The sequence below is a fragment of the Chiloscyllium punctatum genome, chromosome 3 (genome assembly GCF_047496795.1).
Source record: "Chiloscyllium punctatum isolate Juve2018m chromosome 3, sChiPun1.3, whole genome shotgun sequence".
NCBI lineage: Eukaryota > Metazoa > Chordata > Chondrichthyes > Orectolobiformes > Hemiscylliidae > Chiloscyllium > Chiloscyllium punctatum.
In genome coordinates this window covers 15,414,587-15,438,319 of record NC_092741.1, presented here as the reverse complement: position 1 = coordinate 15,438,319, position 23,733 = coordinate 15,414,587, and the positions used below count along the sequence as shown (strand labels likewise).

At 44.5% G+C, this 23,733-nt stretch overlaps 1 protein-coding gene across 1 annotated transcript in view; it reads right to left on the bottom strand.

The window, feature by feature from the left end:
- The window catches only part of LOC140453953 (dynein axonemal heavy chain 8-like), a 1,210,036-nt gene that overhangs the window by 287,553 nt on the left and 898,750 nt on the right, over positions 1 to 23,733 (bottom strand). The window contains exons 53-56 of the mRNA XM_072548830.1: positions 22,516 to 22,757; positions 9,034 to 9,174; positions 8,499 to 8,736; positions 1,083 to 1,225 (exon numbers count right to left, since the gene is read on the bottom strand). Of these exons, the coding sequence (XP_072404931.1) occupies positions 1,083 to 1,225; positions 8,499 to 8,736; positions 9,034 to 9,174; positions 22,516 to 22,757 (764 nt within the window). The remainder of the gene's footprint in view (positions 1 to 1,082; positions 1,226 to 8,498; positions 8,737 to 9,033; positions 9,175 to 22,515; positions 22,758 to 23,733) is intronic.

Sequence of the window (23,733 nt, the reverse complement as noted above, 5' to 3'; positions counted from 1 at the left end):
CATACTTTTTATCTCTGAACTCCAGCATCTGCAGTCCTCACTTTCTCCAAATAAATTTCCATCCTTCTTGTCAAAATAAAACAGAAATGGGCAACTAAAGAGGTAGGTGACAATATAAAATTAAAGAAAAACGTAAAAACTAGCAAAAACAAAGCACATATTGAAGTGAATGGGAAAGATTCAAAAAGCAGCCCAGGGCACCAAGGCAGTAAAGCAGAGAGTAACAACTCCAAAAAGCAAAAAAGGGACATCAAAGTTAGCTCGAACATTTATAATTAAATCAAGAGAAAGAGGATGGCCAGGAATTTATGCCATAATTTTAAGCATGATATTCCCCAGCATACTACTGAAACTAGGAAAAATGCTTATGGGCTACATTCTTATTTATCAGCCTTCTAAAATGAAACTTGATTAGTTTGCCAAGCTGAGAGACAAAACCAACTGTTTTGGAGAGAAACAACATAGATAATACAGATCATCAGAAACTACCAGTATTTTCGCTTATGATGACTCGGCTTAGATTGAATTAAGGTGAATTAGAGAGTTCCAACAATATATTAAACAGATTTTGGGGGTTTCCTGTGACTAGTAAACCTGCCTGCAATGACAATGTACATAGTAGGTATGAGAGCATCTTGACAGCTTTATTGATGCTACTAAACCTTTACGGGCATTGTCCTGAGTGCTAATCTGTTAACATTGCCAGGCTTTGTAATCTCTGTTTATTAATTCCTGAGATGGTAACCATGGAACAAAAATAATTTCCTCCATCTGTTCATTGTCCAGAGGTCCCTTAAGGCAGTACCAAAGCCCTCAGTACCCTCTCAGTTGTTTCACCTGTTCTACTGTAAACCACTGTTTTGTACCTATTACAGCCAGAATTCACCTCTCACATCCCTTATCTAAACTTCTGTACTGGCAGGCAAGCCATTTGGGCTGCAGATAGCACGAGCATAACTATAATCACCAGGTAATATGAAACAGGAGTGTTCATCCTATATTCTCATTTCTGGGAAATGCCAAATTTATAGCGATACTATATGTTTCAGATGAACCACAAAGATCTTGTATCGTGCACTTACTTTATTTTGTTTAGCAATGGTGTCCACAAGGAAGTTCGTCCTAACATTGTCGACATTTGGTACTAGGATTGCATTATAGTCTGGCTCACTGTCAGTTGGATATAAATATTCTTGAACCCAAACTTTCCAGTGCTCCCATTCACCTGACAAATCAGACAAAGCAGGATACTATTTAAACAAGGATGTTGGGATAAATCAATGTTTGGATCCAAAATACAACACAAGTCACCAAAACAAACAGATATTTGAGAACAGAAGAAGGCAATTTGAGGCTGCAAAGCTCTTCGAGCCTGCTCTGTCATTAAACTGGATCATGCCTCACCTCATTGTATCCTCAATTATTGTAAGGAATTGTATCATTTCTCTTCAACCATACAAGAAACAAAATCAAAAGAAAATGGTCACATTTACTTTTAAAGTTATTTAACAAGCCTCCTTTCAATAATAAATTTGTCCAGATGATGCTACACATTTGCATTAAACGTTTAGCCCCCAAACAATTCAACAGAGGTGAAATGAGCCGAAGCAAAACAGAAGGTGGACTGATAAGGAAGAATGAAAAAATAAAATTCAGTTAGACTTTCCATCTTTAATGTATATGGGTACTAGATGGCAGATGCAATTCAATGTGGAATGCCGATAGATATGAAAAGAATGAAACAAAAATTACAAGCACTTCTGGATCTGTAGTTCTGTTCACTAATGATAAAAAAGTTGTTCGCTGTTTGGTAGTACAGAACTTGAGAATAGTTGAAAAATAATACATTTGTCAAAGCTTTTTGTCTTGCGCCCATCAGAATACAAATACAAAGGGAAAACATTTAAACTGCATGAGAGAAGAGCGCTGATTGGTTGGAATGTGCCCAGTGATTGGCAGATACATTATTATGAAGATTTCATCCATTAATGCTGATTGACAGTTAACTGACAGGCTTTGCTCAAATCTTAAATCAGGCAGGTTGAATCTGATTGGTGAGAGCATTGCACTGATAAATGAACCAGAAAATGATGATCACCTATTTTGTTGATTTGGAACAGATGCAGTGCTTACATGTTCTTTCCATCTGCAAAGAACAGGGTCTTGTGTATGCATGTACATATCTTGCAATAAACACATGTGCCATGCTGTGAATCCAATTGACAATCATAAATTTGTTGTGAGTGTAATGCTTCACACACTTGTAAGTTTTGATCAAATGCTATCCATTTGCAGAATCACAGCAAAAGTTAGACACTGTTTTGAATTTTACATGAGCAGGTTGGTTGGACATAGGCTGTATTTGCTGTGACAAACAGATGAAGGGATCTGCTGCTTGAACTAATCCTTTGGGATGTACAGCCCACGTACCTGGCACCAAACTGTAAATGAAATCCATACACCACATTGCTGCTGTGAATGAAAAGCAGATTTAAGGAGTTGTGGAATTTCTGATCAGTTAATTAAAGAAAGGAGTATAAGTTGGGTGAAGTGAAAGTTAGATGCACAGAAGGAGGGAAATATGAAAGCTAAAAATAGCAGAATTCAGTAGAATTTTCCAGTCATGTGGTAACTAGGTATGGGTGGGTGTTGGGAGGTGGCAAGGTAGAGGGGCTGAGTGAGAAGAATGATTTAGTGGAATGGTTCTCCACTGCATTTCTGCTCAAGATTTAATGCCTAAAGCAACACCATCCACTCCACAAAGCTGAGCAGTCAGCCAGGTTCAATGGAGAGTGCAGGAGAACATCTCTTGATCCAGTTGTGAATGGTGGCAGACAACTAAATAACTCACTGGAAGAGGAGGCTCCACAAGTATCCCCATCTTCAATGATGAAAGAGCCCAGCACATCAGAGCAACAGATAATGCTGAAGCATTCACAGCAATCTTCAGTCAGAAGTGCCGAGTGGATGATCCATTTCGGCCTCCCGCAGTGGTCCCCATCCTGACAGGTACCCATCTTCAGCCAATTCGACTCATTCCATGTGATATCAAGAAACAGTTGGAGACACTGGATAGTGCAATCTGACAATATTCCAGCAATAGTACTGAAGACTTGTGCTCCAGAACTTACCAATTCCCAAGCCAAACTCTTCTAGTACAGTTACAAGATTGGCATCTACCCAACAATGTGGAAAATTGCCCAAGTATGTGCTATACATAAAAAGCAGGAAAAATCCAACCCAACCAATTACATGCCATCAGTCAATTCCCAATCATCGGTAAAGTGATGGAAAGTGTCATCAATTGTGCTATCAAGCAGCACCTGCTCATTAATAACCTGCTCAGTGATGCCAAGTTTTGGTTCCACCAGGGTCACTCTGCTCCTGATCTCATTATAGTCTTGGTTCAAACATGGACAAAAGAACTGAATTCCAGAAGTGAGGTGAGAGTGGTAGCATTTGACATTAAGCTGCATTTGATCTAGTGTGGCATCAAGGAGACCTAGCAAAACTGGAATCAAAGGTATCAGGGACAAACTCTCTACTAGTTGGAGTCATACCTGGTACATTGAGATGACTGAGCTTCCACAATCATCTGCCAGCTCCAGGACATCTCTGCAGGATTCACTCAGGGTAGTCTCCTAGGCTCAACCATCTTCAGCTGCGTCATCAATGACCTTTCTCCATTATAAGGTCAGAAGTCAGGATGTTTGCTGATGATTGCACAATGTTCAGCACCATTCGCATCTCCTCGGATACTGAAGAGTCTGTATCCAAATGCAACAAAATTTGGACAATATCCAAGCTTGGGCTGACAAGTGGCAAGTAACATTCACGCCACACAAACGCTAGGCTATGACCATCACCAACAACAGACAATCTAACGATCTACCCACCAAATTCAATAGTGTTACCATCACTGAATCCCCCACTATCAACATCCTGGGAATTATCAGTGACCTGAAACTTAATTCGATGCACCACATAAATGCAACGGCTACAAGAGCAGGTCAGAGGCTAGGAATTCCGCGGCGAGTAACTCAGGTCATAACTCCCCAAAGCATGTCCTTCACCTACAAGGCACAAGTCAGGAATGTGATGGAATACTCCCTACTTGTCTGGATGAGTGCAGTTCCAACAACACTCAAAAAGCTTGACAGCATCCAGGATGAAATAGTCTGATTGATAGGCACTACCACAAGCATCCACTCCCTCCACCACTGACACTCTGTAGCAGCAGTGTGTACTATCTACAAGACAGACTGCAGAAATTGAGTTAAGATCCTTAGATAGCATCTTTCAAATCTACGACCACTTCGATCTAGAAGAACAAGGGCAGCAGATATGCGGTAATACCACTACCTTTAAGTTCCCCTCCAAGCCACTCACCGTCCTGACTCAGAAATATATCCCCATTCCTTCACTGTTGCTGGGTCAAAATCCTGGAATTCCCTCCCTAATGGCATTGTGGGTCAACCCGCAGCAGGTGGAGTGCAGCAGTTCAACAGGCAGCTCACCACCACCTTCTCAAGAGCAACTAGGGACGGGCAATAAATGCTGCCCAGCCAGTGATGTCCACATCCCACAAATGAATTAACATAAAGGTAATCAAGGCCTCTATTAGCAACAACATGCTGATGGAGCATCCATGTGCTAGAGCTTGGGTGAGTTACAGGACTGCAGCCTGAAGGTGGTGCACACTGCTGTGCACTGTAAGGAAATACATTACAAACTAGTTTTATTTGATCAGATTGCTCCAATACGTTCTGCTGCACAGGCTCAAAGTTCTGAAATTCCCAACCCCTCTCCTAACTAGCTCGATCTGTCCCCTTCTTTAGCTTGGTACTTTTGTGTATGTTCCAATGAGGACAAAAACCTTCAACAAAATGTGGCTTCCTTTTCAGAAATAAGAAAGGTGACTCTGTTAGTTAATGATATTAATAGCATAAGAGAGGGGGGTGACATAAGTTGAGGACAAAGTCAGAAGTCACACGACACCAGGTTATGGTCCAACAAGTTTATGAATTGAATTGAAGTGAATTTATTGTCATGTGTTCCGAGGCACAGTGAAAAGCTTTGTCTTGTGAGCAATACAGGCAGATCACAGAGTTAAGTAGCATAGAGAGTAAATAATAGGTAAACAACGGCAAAAACAAAAACACAGGTACAAGTGAATGTTAAGAGTTTGCTTGTCCAAGTTTATTTGAAATCACAAGTTTTTGGAGCTCTGCTCTTTCATCAGGTGAAGTGAAATATTCTAAGTTCTGGAAATATTAAAGAGGGGATAAAGAGGCTGAAAAAAATAAATAGATAGGTTAAGTGGGTAGACGTCTGGCAGAGAGGTACAATGTAGAAATTGTGAAATTGTCCATTTTAGCAAGATTAAAAAGGCACAATATCTAATGGTGAAAGCCTCCAGAGCTCTGAGACACAGTTACAGATGTGTGTCCTCGTACATAAATCACAAAAGATTAGTTTATAGGGCACATACATTAATTAGGAAAGCTAATAGAATGTTAATATTCATCACGAGTACAGTTTAACTCAAAGGTATAGATGTATGCTTCAGTTATAGAGAGTACTGGTGAGGGCACTTCTGAAGTATTATGTACAGTGTTGGTTACCTTGTTTAAACAAGAATGTAAAGGTGTTTAAGTTCAGGAAAGATTTACAAGACTACTACCTGAATGAGCATGTTGTGTAACGACAAGATAATTAGTCATGCTAGCCTTGGAGTTCAGAAAAGAAACAGGTGACTTAGAGGACCAAATTACCTCCTGCTGCTCCTATTGTTCTGTGTTTCTATACTTTTACATTTGGATCAACAGACTATAAGACATATGAGCTGAAGTAGTCCGTTAGCTCATTGAATCTGCTCCACCATTCAATCAGATCATAGCTAATCTGATGATCCTCAAATGCACTTTCCTGTCTTTTCAAAAATCTGTCTCTGCCTTGACGACACCAACAACCAGCCCACAACAGCTTTATACAGCAACAGAATTTCCACATGATTCTACCTTCTCTGAGAGGAAATTCCCCCTCATTTGTTTAAAATAGATGACAGAAAAGCACAGCAGGTCAGGCAGCATCCGAGGAGCAGGAAAATCAACATTTTGGGCAATAGCCCTTCATCAAGAATGAAGGCAGGGAGCCTCCAGGGTGGAGAGATTAATGGGGGTGGGGTGGTGGTGGTAGCAAAGAGTACAATAGGTGGATGGGGGTGGGGATGAAGGTGATAGGTCAGAGAGGAGGGTGGAGCAGATAGGTGGGAAGGAAGATTTGGCAGGTAGGACAGGTCATGAAGATGATGCTGAACTAGAAGGTTGGAACTGGGGTAAGGTGGGGGTAGGGCAAATGAGGAAACTGGTGAAGTCCAAATTGATGCTCTGGGGTTGAAGTGTTCCGAGGCAGAAGATGAGGTATTCATCCCTAGATTTGGATAGGATGTTAATTCTAATGCAAGAATTTAAATTAAGTGTTACTGTTTAAAAACAATGGGTGCTTCATTTAAGATAGAGGACAATTCTTTCCTGACCAAGTATGGAGAGACTTTGGAACACTCCAGAGAAGGTGGCAGAAGCTGAAGCTTGAATATTTTTACGGCAGAGATGGATAGATTCCTGTTAAGCAAAGGGGAGAAAGGTTATTGGGGATAGGAGAGTCTATGGATTTTTAGGTAACAACCAGAGGTACCTTGATCTTATAAACAGCAGATCCGACTGGAGAGGCTGAATGGCTGATCCTTGTTTATTTTTCGTTCAGTTGTGGGAAATAGGCATTGCTGACTGGACTTGCATTTATTGCCCATCCCTAGTTTGATTTGATTTATTTATTGTCACATCTATCTTGTTAGAAAATACAATGAAAAGTGTTGCATAGTGTTGCCACTCTCTGGCGCCATCTTAAAACACAGAAAATAGTTGCTCTCAAGAAGGTGGTGGTGAGCTGCCTTCTTGAATTGCTGTAATCCTTCCTTTGGGAGGAAATTCCAGGAATTTCACTCAGTGATGGTGAGGGAACAGTGGTATATTTTCAAGTTGGGATGCTAAGTGGCTTGGAGGGGAACACTCAGATGGTGTTCTCATGCATCTGCTGCACTTATCCTTCTAGATGAAGTGGTTGTGGGTTTGGAAGGTGCTGTCTCAGGATCTTTGGTGAACTTCTGCAGTGCACCTTTAGATAGTATATACAGTATTGGATGGAGGATACTTATGGATGTAGTGTCAATCAAACAGGCTGCTTTGTCCTGGATGGTGTCAACCTTCTTGAGTGTTGTTGGAGCTGCAATCATCCAGATAAGGGAAGAGGATTCCATAACATTCCTCACTTGTGCCTTGTTGATGGTGGATAGACTTTGGGAGTTAAGAAGTGAGTTACTCACCACAGAATTCCTATCCTCTGACCTGCTCTTGTCACCACTGTGTTTATGTGGTGAGTTGTATTTCTGATCAATGGTAACCCTCAGGATATTGCTAGTCATGATGACACCGCTGAATGTCAAGGGGCAGTGGTTAGATTGTCCCTCATTGGAAATGGTCATTGCCTGGCATTTGTGTGGCATGAATGTTACCTGCCATTTGTCAACCGAAGCCCGAATATTATGCAGATCTTGTTGCATTTGAACATGGACTCCTTCAGTACCTAAGGAATGCTGCTGAACATTGCACAATCTTCCCCACTTCCCTTCTTAGGATACAGCAAAGGTCATTAATGAATCAGTTGAAGATGGTTGGGCCAAGGACACTACCCTCAGGAACTCCTGCAGAGGTGTTCTGGAGCTGAGATGACTGACCTGTAAGAACCACAGCCATCTTCATACGTGCCAAGTACAACTCCAACCAGTGGAGAGTTTTCCGCCTGACATCCATTGATTCCAGTTTTGCTAGGACCCCTGTGATGCCACACTGGGTCAAATCCAGTTTGATGTCAAGGGCTGTCATTCTCACCTCACCTCTGGAATTGAGCTCTTTTGTCCATGTTTGAACCAAGGCTGGAATGATGTCAGGAGCTGAATGCCCTGGCAGGACCCAAACAAGGCATCACTGAGCAGAATATTGCTGAGAAGGTACTTGGTAGCATTGCTGATGACACCTTCTATTGCTTTACTGATGATCAAGAGTGGACTGATAGTACAGTAATTGGCCAGGTTGGATTTGTCCTGCTTTTTGCGTACAGGATATACTTGAGTAATTTTCCACATTGTCGGGAGATGCCAATGTTGTAACTGTAGCAGAAGAGCTTGGCTAGATGGAACGGTCAGTTCTGGAGTACAAAAATGAGTACTATTGCTGCATACTGTCAGTGCCGATTGCTTTTGCAGTATTCAGTGCCTCCAACCTTAATATTACATGACTTGAATTGTTCATATGTTTGCAATATTATGGAACAGATAATTAGAAAATCACCCCCAATAAAGCAACACATTGTGATCTACCCCATTTTCAAGGTGAGAGTTCTGAATGATATTGTGCAAAACGTAATATAAAGGCTCATACCTTGATGACCGACAAGAAACTCGAATATGGACTGGGCACTATCTGAAGGAACATCTGGTAGGTTCAGTTTGCTGCGGTGTTGTTGGAGGAATTGCTCAAGTTTAGCCCTGCTCTCTAATTCCAACAAGGCACCAATACTCCACATAAGAACAAACACAAATAGTCGTTGAAGTTGCAATGCATCAGAAATTCCTCCATCTTCTCTTGAAGGAATCAAACCATCCAGCAGGGTAATTGACTAAAGGAAGAGAAAAATGTGCATATTTCCTTTCAAAGAAACATTAAGTTTTTTTCTCTATTTTTCAAAAGTACATCAACATACCAGAGAAAACTTCATTCACAAATCAATATACTTTGCCTGATAATTGATAAATACAGACTCACAATTCAATATTTCACAAGGATGTTCTTAACCCTCCAAGAGGTTGTGGGGCTGGTAGTGACAAAAGCAGTATTTCGCTTTTTGTGTGGCATTGGAGGTGTCTTTTCAGAAAAAAAAATATGAAAAGGTGGCATTACAGTAGAAGTTACCAACCTGCATGATGTAGTTACACTCCAGTAGCTCCATTACTGGATTGAGGTTTAACTTCATGTAGAGATAACTATCTTCAAAAGCTCTGTCATATAAATCTTGCAGAATTTCAGCTTCCCAAGGAGTACGTTTATTTAACCAAGCCTGAAAGCCAAAATAGAATAATGAGGGGAGAGTGGCAATCATTCCTTAATTTAACAAGTAAAATGTTATGAAATACAACTGAAAGGCATTGGTAGACAATGTGCAATCATCAGTCATGTTTCTCTCATTATTGTACAATAGACATAAGAAATAAAAGATAGACAGAGGGTGGTGGTAGAGGGTTGTTTTTCAGACTGTAGGGCTTGACCAGTGGAGTGCCACAAGGTTCGGTGCTGGGTCCACTACTTTTAATCATTTATATAAATGCTTTGGATGTGAGCATAAGAGGTAAGTTAGTAGGTTTGCAGATGACACCAAAATTGGAGGTGTAATGGATAGCGAAGAGGGTTATCTTAGATTACAACGGGATCTTGATCAGACGGGCCAATGGGCTGAGAAGTGGCAGATGGAGTTTAATTTAGATGAATGTGAGGTACTGCATTTTGGGAAAGCAAATCTTAGCAGGACTTATACAAGGTCATAGAGAGTGTTGCTGAACAAAGAGACCTTGGAGTGCAGGTTCATAGCTTCTTTAAAATAGAATCACAGGTAGATAGGATAGTGAAGAAGGCGTTTGGTATGCTTTCCTTTATTGGTCAGAGTATTGAGTACAGGAGTTGGGAGGTGATGTTATGGCTGTACAGGACATTGGTTAGGCCACTGTTGGAATATTGTGTGCAATTCTGGTCTCCATCCTCTCGGAAAGATGTTGTGAAACTTGAATGGGTTCAGAAAGAATTTACAAGGATGTTACCAGGTTTGGAGGATTTGAGCTATAGGGAGAGGTTGAATAGGATAGGGCTGTTTTCCCTGAAGCGTCGGAGGCTGAGGGATTACCTTATAGAGGTTTATAAAATCATGAGGGGCATGGATAGGGTAAAGAGACAAAGTCTTTTCCCTGGATGACGCAGTCCAGAACTAGAGGAAATAGACTTAGGGTGAGAGGGGAACAAGGGGTGGCACAGTGGCTCAGTGGTTAGCACTGCTGCTTCGCTGCACCAGAGACCCGGGTTCGATTCCAGCCTCGGGCGTCTGTCTGCGTGGAGTTTGCACATTCTCCTCGCGTCTGTGTGGGTTTCCTCCGGGTGCTTCGGTTTCCTCCCACAGTCCAAAGATGTGCAGGTCAGGTGAATTGGCCATGCTAAATTGCCTGTAGTGATAGGTGCATGAGTAGGGGAATGGGTCTGGATGGGTTATTCTTTGGAGGGTCAGTGTGGACTTGTTGGGCTGAAGGGCCTGTTTCCGCACTGTAGGAAATCTAATCTCATATAAAAGAGACCTAATGGGCAACCTTTTCACGCAGAGGGTGGGATGTGTATGGAATGAGCTGCCAGAGGAAGTGGTTGAGGCTAGTACAATTGCAACATTTAAAAGACATCTGGATGGGTATATGAATAGGAAGGGTTTGGAGGGATATAGAGAGGTGGGACTAGATTGGGTTGGGATATCTGGTCGGCATGGACGAGTTGGACCGAAGGGTCTGTTTCCGTGCTGTACATCTCTGTGACTCCATACGTTTGCAAAGCAAAGACTCTGTGAGATTGTTGATAAGCAATGATGCAGAATTCTTTGTACTGATGTACTGACAAATGTGTATGGTACATTGTGTGGACCTGGCATGAGAAGAGTGAAATGAAACAGAATGTTTTGATGTTGTTATGGCACAAAGAAAAAGGCTGGAACAAATCAGCCTTTCAATCTCTGTATTCAAAATACAGCAAAATTAAACAGACCCTTAAAATTGACTGCAATGGTTCTCAACCAGACTTCACTGAATAATTAATCCCAGATCATGTGAATAATTAATTCTTGACACTGCATTAAACAACAACCTAGCAATTTATCAACAATTCAATACCTTTAGCAGTGCAAAATTAAACAACAAAGTAATCTAATTGTGTCTATGTTTAAACCCACTAACATTTGTTTTCAGCCCCATTCACACAAACACAGACAACACAGTTAAGGGACAAAGAAAATAACAAAATAACGAATGTCCTTCAGAGAAGGAAATCTGCCATCCTCACCCAGCCTGGCCGACACATAAATCCAGACACACAACAAAGCGGTTGACTCTGAATTGCCCTCTGAAATAGCCACCGGCACCACTCCCCACCTCTTCCTCCGCTACATTGATGACTGCATTGGCGCCACCTCGTACTCCCACGAGGAGGTCGAGCAATTCATCAACTTCACCAACACATTCCACCCTGACCTTAAATTTACTTGGACCATCTCTGACACCCACACCCCACCCCCTTCCTGGACCTCTCCATCTCCATTAATGACGACCGACTTGACACCGACATTTTTTACAAACCTACCGACTCCCACAGCTACCTGGATTACACCTCTTCCCACCCTACCTCCTGCAAAAATGCCATCACGTATTTCCAATTCTTCCGCCTCCACCGTATCTGCTCCCAGGAGGTCCAGTTCCACCACAGAACACACCCGATGGCCTCCTTCTTTAGAGACCGCAATTTCCCTTCCCACTTGGTTAAAGATGCCCTCCAACGCATCTCGTCCGCATCCCGCAACTCCGCCCTCAGACCCCACCTCTCCAATCGTAACAAGGACACAACGCCCCTGGTGCTCACCTTCCACCCTACCTACCTTTGCATAAACCAAATCCTCTGCCGAAATTTCTGCCACCTCCAAACGGACCCCATCACCAGTGATATATTTCCCTCCCCACCCTTTTCTGCCTTCCGCAAAGACGATTCCCTCCGTGACTACCTGGTCAAGTCCAAGCCCCCGCCTACAACCCACCCTCCCGTCCTGGCACCTTCCCATGCTACTGCAGTAATTGCAAAACCTGCGCCCACACCTTCTCCCTCACCTCCATCCAAGGCCCTAAAGGAGCCTTCCATATTCATCAAAGCTTTACCTGCACATCCACCAATATCATTTCTTGTATCTGTTGCTCCCGATGCGGTCTCCTCTACATTGGGGAGGCTGGACGCCTCCGAGCAGACCGATTTAGGGAACATCTCCGGGACACCCGCACCAATCAACCACGCCACCCTGTGGCCCAACATTTCAACTCCCCCTCCCACTCTGCCAAGGACATGGAGGTCCTGGGCCTCCTTCACCGCCGCTCACTCACCACCCAACGCTTGGAGGAAGAATGCCTCATCTTTTGCCTCGGAACACCAGGGCATCAATGTGGACTTCAACAGTTTCCTCACTTCCCCTTCCCCCACCTCACCCCAGCTCCAAACTTCCAGCTCAGCACTGTCCCCATGACTTGTCCTACCTGCCTATCTTCTTTTCCACCTATGCACTCCACCCTCCTCCCTGACCTATCACCTTCATCCCCTCCCCCACTCACCTATTGTACTCAATGCTACTTTCTCCCACCCCCACCCTCCTGTCATTTATCTCTCCACCCTTCAGGCACTCTGCCTGTATTCCTGATGAAGGGCTTTTGCCCGAAACGTCGATTTTACTGCTGCTCAGATGCTGCCTGAACTGCTGTGCTCTTCCAGCACCACTAATCCAGAATCTGGTTTCCAGCATCTGCAGTCATTGTTTTTACCTCTGAAATAGCCTAGCAGACAATTCAGTTGTAGCAATCACTGAAGTCTCAAAGTAAAGAAAGTGAACAGATTAACTAACATCTACCTAGGCACGGGAAAAGACAGCAGCAGAAACAACCCTGTCGACCCTGCACAGTCCTATTCACTAATATCTGGGAGCTAGTGCCAAAATTGGGAGAGCTGTCTCACAGATTAGTCAAGCAACAGCATGACATAGTCGTACTCACAGAATCATAGCTTACAGACAATGTCCCAGACACCACCATCACCATTAGTGGTGCTGGAAGAGCACGGCTGCTGTGCTCTTCCAGCACCACTAATCCAGAATCTGGTTTCCAGCATCTGCAGTCATTGTTTTTACCACCATCCCCATCCCTGAATATGTCCTGTCTCACCGGCAAGACAGACCCAATAGGGGTGGCAACACAGTGGTATACACTCGGGAGGGAGTTGCCCTGAGAGTCCTCAACATTGACTCTGGACCCCATGAAGTCTTGTGGCTTCAAGTTAAACACAGACAAGGAAACACAGCGGCGGCAGCTGGGCGGAAGTGAAGTCGGAGCGCAAAGCCGGTCGGGAAGGTAAGTAATTGTTATTTAAGAACTTACCTTGACGCCAACGGTCTTTTTGCAGCAGAGAGCGGCGGCAGCTGGGCAGAAGTGAAGTCGGAGCGCAAAGCCGGTCGGGAAGGTAAGTAATTGTTATTTGAGTGGAGAAGGAACCCGAGACACTACACGTGTAGTATCTCCCACCCTCCCTCCTCCTCTAATCTAAAAAAAAAGTAAGCTACTTGGTGTTCTTGTTTTGGAGACTAAGTGTAGAGTTATGGCAGTGCAGGCAGTGGAATGTTCCTCTTGCAGGATGTTTGAGGTAGGGGTGACCACCGATGCTCCTGCTGACTTCATCTGCAGGAAGTGCAGCCAGCTCCAGCTCCTCACAGACTGCGTTAGGGAACTGGAGCTGGAGTTGCATGAACTGAGAATTATTCGAGAGGCTGAGAGGGTGATAGATGGAAGTTACAGGGACATAGTTACGCCAGAGAACAGAGGTAGCGGGGTAACAGTTAGAAGTGGGAAGGGGAGGAAGCAGGCAGTGCAGGGATTCCCTGTGGTCGGTGCCCTCAACAATAAGTATACGCTTTGGATACTGTTGGGGGGGGAAGGCCTAGCAGGGGTAAACTGCAGTGACTGGGTCTCTGGCACGAGGTCTGGCTCTGAGGCTCAGAAGGGAAAGGGGAAGAGGAGGAGAGCGCTAGCTATAGGAGACTCTATAATTAGAGGGACAGACAGGCGGTTCTGTGGACATGGGCGAGACTCTCGGTTGGTTTGTTGCCTCCTGGGTGCCAGGGTCCGAGACGTCTTGGACCGTATCTTCAGAATCCTTAAGGGGGAGGCTGTGCAGCCAGAAGTCGTAGTGCACGTTGGCACCAATGACATAGGTAGGAAGAGGGGTGGGGAGGTCATTCAGGAGCTCAGGGAGTTAGGCTGGAAGCTAAAAGCTAGGACGGACAGAGTCGTCATTTCTGGGTTGTTGCCGGTGCCACGTGACAGTGAGGCAAGGAATAAGGAGAGAGTGCAGTTGAACACGTGGCTGCAAGGATGGTGTAGGAGGGAGGGCTTCAGGTATTTGGACAATTGGACTGCATTCTGGGGAAGGTGGGACCTGTACAAGCAGGACGGGTTGCACCTGAACCAGAAGGGCACCAATATCCTGGGAGGTCGGTTTGCTAGCACCCTTTGGGGGTTTTAAACTAATTTGGCAGGGGGATGGGATCCGGACTTGTAGTCCAGCAAGTAGGTTAGCTGTTTTTCAGGATGTCCAAGAATGTAGGGAGGCTGTGGAGAAGATAGCACTGACAGGGAATACTTGTGGACATAGAGATGGGTTCAAGTGTGTATACTTCAACGCAAGGAGTATCAGAAATAAGATGGGTGAACTTAAGTCGTGGATCGGTACCTGGGACTATGATGTTGTGGCCATCACGGAAACGTGGATAGAAGAGGGACAGGAATGGTTGTTGGAGGTTCCTGGTTACAGATGTTTCAGTAAGATTAGGGAGGGTGGTAAAAAAGGAGGGGGTGTGGCGTTGCTAATTAGAAATGGTATAACGGCAGCAGAAAGGCAGTTCGAGGGGGATCTGCCTTTGGAGGTAGTATGGGCTGAAGTCAGAAATAGGAAAGGAGCAGTCACCTTGTTGGGTGTTTACTATAGGCCCCCCAATAGCAGCAGAGATGTGGAGAAACAGATTGGGAAACAGATTTTGGAAAGGTACAGAAGCCACAGGGTAGTAGTCATGGGTAATTTCAACTTCCCAAATATTGATTGGAAGCTCTTTAGATCAAGTAGATTGGATGGGGCGGTGTTTGTGCAGTGTGTCCAGGAAGCTTTTCTAACTCAGTATGTAGATTGTCCGACCAGAGGGGAGGCCATATTGGATTTGGTACTTGGTAACAAACCAGGACAAGTGATGGGCTTGTTAGTGGGTGAGCATTTTGGGTGACCACAATTCTGTGACTTTCACCTTGGTTATGGAGAGAGATAGGTACATGCAACAGGGCAGGTTTTACAATTGGGGAAAGGGTAAATACGATGCTGCAAGACAGGATCTGAGGAGCATAAGTTGGGAGCATAGGCTGTCAGGGAAGGATGTCATTGAAGTGTGGAAACTTTTCAAGGAACAGATACGACGTGTCCTTGATATGTATGTACCTGTCAGGCAGGAAAGAGATGGCCGTGTGAGGGAACCTTGGTTGACGAGGGAGGTTGAATATCTAGTAAAGAGGAAGAAGGAGGCTTACATAAGGTTGAGGAAACAAGGTTCAGACAGAGCGTTGGAGGGATACAGGATAGCCAGAAGGGACCTGAAGAAAGGGATTAGGAGAGCTAAGAGAGGGCATGAAAAATCTTTGGCTGGTAGGATCAAGGATAAACCCAAGGCCTTTTATGCGTATGTGAGAAACATGAGAATGATGAGAACGAGGGTAGGTCCGATCAAGGACAGTAGTGGGAGACTGTGTATTGAGTCGGAAGAGATAGGAGAGGCCTTGAATGAGTCCTTTTCTTCAGTATTTACAAATGAGAGGGACCGTATTGTTGAAGAGGAGAGTATGAAACGGACTGGTAAGCTACAGGAGATACTTGTTAGGAAGGAAGATGTGTTGGGCATTTTGAAAAACTTGAGGATAGACAAGTCCCCCGGGCCTGACGGGATATATCCTAGGATTATGTGGGAAGCAAGAGAGGAAATTGCAGAACCATTGGCAATGATCTTTTCGTCTTCACTGTCAATGGGGGTGGTACCAGGGGACTGGAGAGTGGCAAATGTTGTGCCCCTGTTCAAAAAAGGGAATAGGGATAACCCGGGGAATTACAGGCCAGTCAGTCTTACTTCGGTGGTAGGCAAATTAATGGAAAGGGTACTGAGGGATAGGATTTATGAGTATCTGGAAAGACACTGCTTGATTAGGGACAGCCAGCACGAATTTGTGAGGGGTAGGTCTTGCCTTACAAGTCTTATTGAATTCTTTGAGGAGGTGACCAAGCATGTGGATGAGGATAGAGCAGTGGATGTAGTGTACATGGATTTTAGTAAGGCATTTGATAAGGTTCCCCATGGTAGGCTTATGCGGAAAGTCAGGAGGCATGGGATAGTGGGAAATTTAGCCAGTTGGATAGAGAACTGGCTAACCGGTCGAAGTCAGAGAGTGGTGGTAGATGGTAAATATTCAGCCTGGAGCCCAGTTACAAGTGAAGTTCCGCAGGGATCAGTTCTGGGTCCTCTGCTGTTTGTAGTTTTTATTAATGACTTATTAATGATTTGCAGCCTTAGAATTAGAGGGGGTAAATTCAGAACAGAATGCGGAGACATTTCTTCAGCCAGAGAGTGATGGGCCTGTGGAATTCATTGCCGCAGAGTGCAGTGGAGGCTGGGATGCGAAATGTCTTCAAGGCAGAGATTGATAGATTCTTGTTGTCTTGGGGAATTAAGGGCTACGGGGAGAATGAGGGTAAGTGGAGTTGAAGTGCCCATCAGCCATGATTGAATGGCGGAGTGGACTCGATGGGCCGAATGGCCTTACTTCCACTCTTATGTCTTATGGTCTTATGGTCTTATGGAAGAGGGAGTCGAAGGGTGGGTTAGTAAATTTGCAGATGATACGAAGATTGGTGGAGTTGTGGATAGTAAGGAGGGCTGTTGTTGGCTGCAAAGGGACTTAGATATGATGCAGAGCTGGGCTGAGGAGTGGCAGATGGAGTTCAACCCTGTCAAGTGTGAGGTTGTCCATTTTGGAAGGACAAATAAGAATGCGGAATTCAGGGTTAACGGTAAGGTTCTTAGTAAGGTGGAGGAGCAGAGGGATCTTGGGGTCTATGTTCATAGATCTTTGAAAGTTGCCACTCAGGTGGATAGAGCTTGTAAGAAGGCCTATGGTGTATTAGCGTTCATTAGCAGAGGGATTGAATTCAAGAGTCGTGAGGTGATGTTGCAGCTGTATAGGACCTTGGTTAGGCCACATTTGGAGTACTGTGTGCAGTTCTGGTCGCCTCACTTTAGGAAAGATGTGGAAGCTTTGGAGAGGGTGAAGAGGAGATTTACCAGGATGTTGCCTGGAATGGAGAATAGGTCGTACGAGGATAGGTTGAGAGTGCTAGGCCTTTTCTCATTGGAACGGCGAAGGATGAGGGGTGACTTGATAGAGGTTTATACGATGATCAGGGGAAAAGATAGAGTAGACAGTCAGAGACTTTTTCCCTGGGTACAACAGAGTGTTATAAGGGGACATAAATTTAAGGTGAAGGGTGGAAGGTATAGGGGGGGATGTCAGGGATAGGTTCTTTACCCAGAGAGTGGTGAGGGCATGGAATGCACTGCCTGTGGGAGTGGCAGAGTCAGAATCATTGGTGACCTTTAAGCGGCAATTGGATAGGTACATGGATAGGTGCTTAAGCTAGGACAAATGTTCAGCACAACATCGTGGGCCGAAGGGCCTGTTCTGTGCTGTACTGTTCAATGTTCTATGTTCTATGTTCTATGAAACCTTCTGTGGATTACCATGTACCGTCTTCCCTCAGTTGAATCAGTACTCCTCCATTTTGAACAACTATTGAAGGAAGCACTGAGGATGGCAAAGGCACAAAATGTATTCTGGGTGGGGGAGTTCAATATTCACCACCAAGTGTGGCTGAGCAGCAGTAGTACTGATCTTGGTGGTCCAGTCCTAAAGGACACAGGGGCTAGTCTGAGATTGTGGCAGGTGGTGAGGCAACCAACAAGAGGGAAAATCATTCTTGACCCCATCCTGACCAATCTGCCAACTGCAGATGCATCCGTCCATGATAGTATTGGTAAGAGCGGCCATTGCACGGTCCCTGTGAAGACAAGTCCCGCCTTCACATTGAGAAGAACCTCCATCGTTTTGTGTGGCACTATCACTGTGCTAAATGGGACAGACTTTGAACCGACCCAGCAAGACTGGACATTTGTTTTCAACCCCATTCACACAAACACAGACAACACAGTTAAGAGATAAAGAAAATAACAAAATAGAACATAGAACATAGAACATAGAAGAATACAGCGCAGTACAGGCCCTTCAGCCCTCGAAGTTGCGCCGATCAAAGCCCACCTAACCTACACTAACCCACTATCCTCCATATACCTATCCAATGCCCGCTTAAATACCCATAAAGAGGGAGAGTCCACTACTGCTACTGGCAGGGCATTCCATGAACTTACGACTCGCTGAGTGAAGAATCTACCCCTAACATCAGTCCTATATCTACCCCCCCTTAATTTAAAGCTATGCCCCCTTGTAATAGCTGACTCCATACGTGGAAAAAGGTTCTCACTGTCAACCCTATCTAACCCCCTAATCATCTTGTACACCTCTATCAAATCACCCCTAAACCTTCTTTTCTCCAATGAAAACAACCCCAAGTGCCTCAGCCTTTCCTCATAGGATTTTCCTACCATACCAGGCAACATCCTGGTAAACTTCCTCTGCACCCGTTCCAGTGGCTCCACATCCTTCCTATAGTATGGCGACCAAAACTGCACACAATATTCCAGATGCGGACGCACCAGTCTTATACAACTGCAGCATGACCTCAGGACTCCGGAACTCAATTCCTCTACCAATAAAAGCCAGTACGCCATATGCCTTCTTCACTGCACTATTTACCTGGGTGGCAACTTTCAGAGATCTGTGTACATGGACACCAAGATCCCTCTGCTCTTCCACACTACCAAGTAGTCTACCATTAGCCCAGTAATCCATCTTTTTATTACTCTTACCAAAGTGAATCACTTCACACTTAGCTACATTGAACTCCATTTGCCACCTTTCTGCCCAGCTCTGCAGCTTCTCTATATCCCGCTGTAACCTGCCACATCCTTCCTCACTGTCTACAACTCCTCCGACTTTCGTATCATCCGCAAACTTGCTCACCCAACCTTCTAACCCTTCCTCCAGGTCATTTATAAAAATGACAAACAGCAATGGTCCCAAAACAGATCCTTGCGGAACACTGCTAGTGACGGCACTCCAAGATGAACCTTTGCCATCAACTACTACCCTCTGTCTTCTTCCAGAGAGCCAATTCCTAATCCAAACCTCCAACTCACCCTCAATGCCATATCTCTGTATTTTCTGCAGTAGCCTACCATGGGGGACCTTATCAAACGCCTTACTAAAATCCATATATACCACATCTACCGCTTTCCCCTCATCTACCTCCTTAGTCACCTTCTCAAAGAATTCAATAAGGTTTGTGAGGCACGACCTGCCCTTCACAAAACCATGCTGACTATCCTTGATCACATCATTCTTATCCAGATATGCATAAATCCTATCCCTTACAATTCTCTCTAAGACTTTGCCCACAACAGAAGTGAGACTCACTGGCCTATAGTTACTAGGATTATCCCTACTCCCCTTCTTGAACAAGGGAACCACATTTGCTAGCCTCCAGTCCTTTGGCACTACTCCTGTCGACAAAGAGGACACAAAAATCAAGGCCAATGGCTCTGCAATCTCCTCCCTTGCTTCCCAGAGAATCCTAGGATAAATGCCATCAGGCCCAGGGGACTTATCTATTTTCACCCTTGCCAGAATTTCCAACACCTCTTCTCTACATATCTCAAAGCCATCCATTCTACTTATTCGTGCCTCAGTATTCATATCGACAACAATGTCCTGTTCCTGAGTGAATACTGACGAAAAGTATTCATTCAGCGCCTCCCCAATCTCTTCAGCCTCCACACGCAACTTCCCATTACTATCCTTGATTGGACCTATTCCTTCCCTAGTCATTCTTTTATTCCTAACATACCTATAGAAAGCCTTAGGGTTTTCCCTAATCCTACCAACTAAGGACCTTTCATGTCCCCTCCTTGCTGCTCTTAGCTCTCTCTTCAGGTCCTTCCGGGCTACCTTATAACTCTCAATTGCCCCTATTGAACCTTCACGCCTCATCTTTACAAAGGCCGCCCTCTTCCATTTAACAAGGGATTCCAACTCCTTATTAAACCACAGCTCCCTCACACGACCCTTTCCTCCCTGCCTGATAGGTACGTACTTATCAAGGACACTCAATAGTTGCTCCTTGAACAAGTTCCACATATCAATTACGCTCATGCCTTGGAATCTACTTTTCCAATCCACACATCCTAAGTCATGCCTCAACGCATCATAATTTCCCTGCCCCCAGCTATAACTCTTGCCCTGAAGTACACACTTATCCCTCTCCATCACTAGAGTAAAAATCACCGAATTGTGGTCACTGTCCCCAAAGTGCTCACCTACCTCTAGTTCTAATACCTGGCCTGGTTCGTTACCCAGAACCAAATCCAATATGGCCTCACCTCTTGTTGGCTTATCTACATATTGTGTCAGGAAACTCTCCTGCACACATTGCACAAACACTGACCCATCTAACGAACTTGAGCTATAGCTTTCCCAATCAATATCAGGAAAGTTAAAGTCTCCCATAACAATCACCCTATTACTGTCACTCTTCTCCTGAATCATCTTCGCAATCCTTTCTTCAACGATTCTAGGACTATTAGGAGGCCTGTAAAAGACTCCTAACAGGGTGACCTCACCTCTCCTATTCCTAACCTCAACCCAAACTACCTCAGATGGCAAATCTTCGTCCATCTTCCTTTCCACCGCTGTAATACTATCTTTGACAAGCAAAGCCACACCCCCCCCTCTTTTGCCCCCACCTCTGACCCTACTAAAACATTTAAACCCTGGAACCTGCAACAGCCAATCCTGTCCCTGATCTAGCCACGTCTCCGTAATAGCCACAACATCGAAGTCCCAGGTACCAACCCACGCTGCGAGTTCACCTACCTTATTTCGTATACTTCTGGCATTAAAGTATACACACTTCAAGCCACTTCAGAGAAGGAAACTAATGCCCTTCAGAGAAGGAAATCTGACATCCTCACCCAGCTTGGCCAACATGTAAATCCAGACGCACAACAAGCAGTTGAGACACTGTGGGCCATCCACAGCAGTAGAATTCTATTCCAGCACAACCTGTAACTCCATGGCCTGGCATATCAAGCCAGGGGACCAATCCTGGTTCAATGGAGAGCGCAAGAGGGAATGCCAGGAGCAGTACCAGGCATACCTGAAAATGAGGTGTCAACCTGGTGAAGCTACCAAACAGGAATACTTGCATGACAACATAAGCAGCAAGTGATAGACAGAGCTTAACGATCCCACAACCAATGGATCACTGAAATCTAGCACACAGTGCATCAGGTAATCAGGATGGCAAAGGAATGTAGGACATTATTTCAAAGGAGTTGCAGTATAAGAGTAGGTAAGTCTCACTGAAACTACACAAGGTGCTGGTGAAACCAGTTTTGGTGCCCTTATTTAAGGAAAGATATTATTTCATTGGAGACATTTCAGAGAAAATTCACTGGGGTCATGCCCAATATGGAAGGATTGCCTTATCAGCAAAAGCTAAAAAGGTTGGGACTTTCTACTGGAGTTCAGAAGAATGAGCAGTGATCCCACTGAAATGTAAAGGGTTCTTAAAGTGCTTGACAAGGTAAATAATGAGAGGATGGGTGAGTCTCAGATAAGAGGGCACAGTCTCAGAATAAAGGGACACCAATGTAAGACTAAGAAAAGGAGGAATTTCTTCTGTCAGAGGGTTGAGAGTTTTGCATTTTACATTTGGATCTCCTGATCAAAAGTCATCCCTCACTATTGCACTAACGCTATCCTTGATTTACAGTCCTACCCATCTGCTTTTACTCAGGTTCTTTTGTTGCTTGAATGCCATAGATCCCTTAATATCAAGAATCCAATTCTTGACTTCCTGCGGGCACACCTCCATAATAACTATCAGATCATATTTATTCACGATGAACTACAGTCTGTGTGCTATTAATTAATTTACATAATTATAAATGCTGTAAGCTTTCACACACAGAACTCTTTTATCTTTATAATAGCTAGTCTTGACTGTTTGTCTATTCTTAGGTTTGTTTTCCCTATGTCAGTGTCTGATCTTCATTTTCCAAATTGGTGTTTTGCTTCCTTGCTTCAATCCTTTCCTTGATGAGTTGCATTCACCCAAGCTTGATCCCTCAGCCCCATTTATTTAGTACTTCCATATGTGGCAATATTTTACAACAGGGATCATGAAATTTTCCTGCTCTTCCTTTGTTTACAGAAGTTGTTTCAGCTTATTTATAATAGCACACTTTCCCATAGCTATCATAAAACCTATTGACTTTGGAGAGCAGGTTCGAACTATGTTTTGAAGTTGTTACCTTCAAAATTGGTTTCCAGTTAAGAGCAGATGAGCTAATGTAGACCATTCCCATTCTGGACACCGTGGCTGGAGATGCATTCTCAATGTTGTGTACCTCAAACAGCAGTTTGCAGGAAGGAGCCATAGGAATACGGTCACCATTAGCCAAAGTTAATGTTTTGTTGTCGTCAAGTACGGAGTTTAAATTTTCTATCCAAATTGCATCCACTGGACCATCCAGAATTATCCAGATATTCTCACCTATGCACCAAATAATGCAACAAAATGCACAAAGATATCAACAAGTAGCAGGTTTGGTCTGGCATTATTGGTTTGCACAGTAAATCATTGATTAAGGGTGAGCTGTCTGTGGGATATTTATCTGATGGGCGTTTGTGAGTTATTGTTGGAATCACACTTAAGCTCTGGGATTGCAGCGCAGCACTGAGTACCCTCACCACCAGACGCCTGGAGGAAGAACGCCTCATCTTCCACCTCGGAACACTTCAACCCCAGGGCATCAATGTGGACTTCAACAGTTTCCTCATTTCCCCTTCCCCCACTTCACCCTAGTTCCAAACTTCCAGCTCAGCACTGTCCCCATGACTTGTCCTACCTGCCTATCTTCTTTTCCACCTATCCACTCCACCCTCCTCCTTGACCTATCACCTTCATCCCCTCCCCCACTCACCAATAGTACTCTATGCTACTTTCTCCCCACCCCACCCTCCTCTAACTTATTTCTCCACCCTTCAGGCTCTCTGCCTTTATTCCTGATGAAAGGCTTTTGCCCGAAATCTCGATTTTACTGCTCCTCGGATGCTGCCTGAACTGCTGTGCTCTTCCAGCACCACTAATCCAGAATCTGGTTTCCAGCATCTGCTGTCATTGTTTTTAACACAGGCTCAGTCCAGTCTTGCCATGTGACAGATCAAGGACAGGGGAGACATAGCCATGACAAGGCTGCTCAGAGAGGCAGCTTGGTCAAAGTGAGAGAGGAAGGAGAGGCTACTGGGACAGAGCAAGGCTGGTGAGAGAGGCTAGGAGAAAGTGAAGACTGCAGATGCTGGAGATCAAAGCCGAGAGTATGCGGTACTGGAAAAGCACAGCCGGTCATGCATCATCCGAGGAGCAGGAGAATCAATGTTTCGGGCAGGAGCTCTGATGAAAGGCTCCTACCCAAAACGTCGATTCTCCTGCTCCTCAGATGCTGTATGATCTGCTGTGCTTTTCCTGC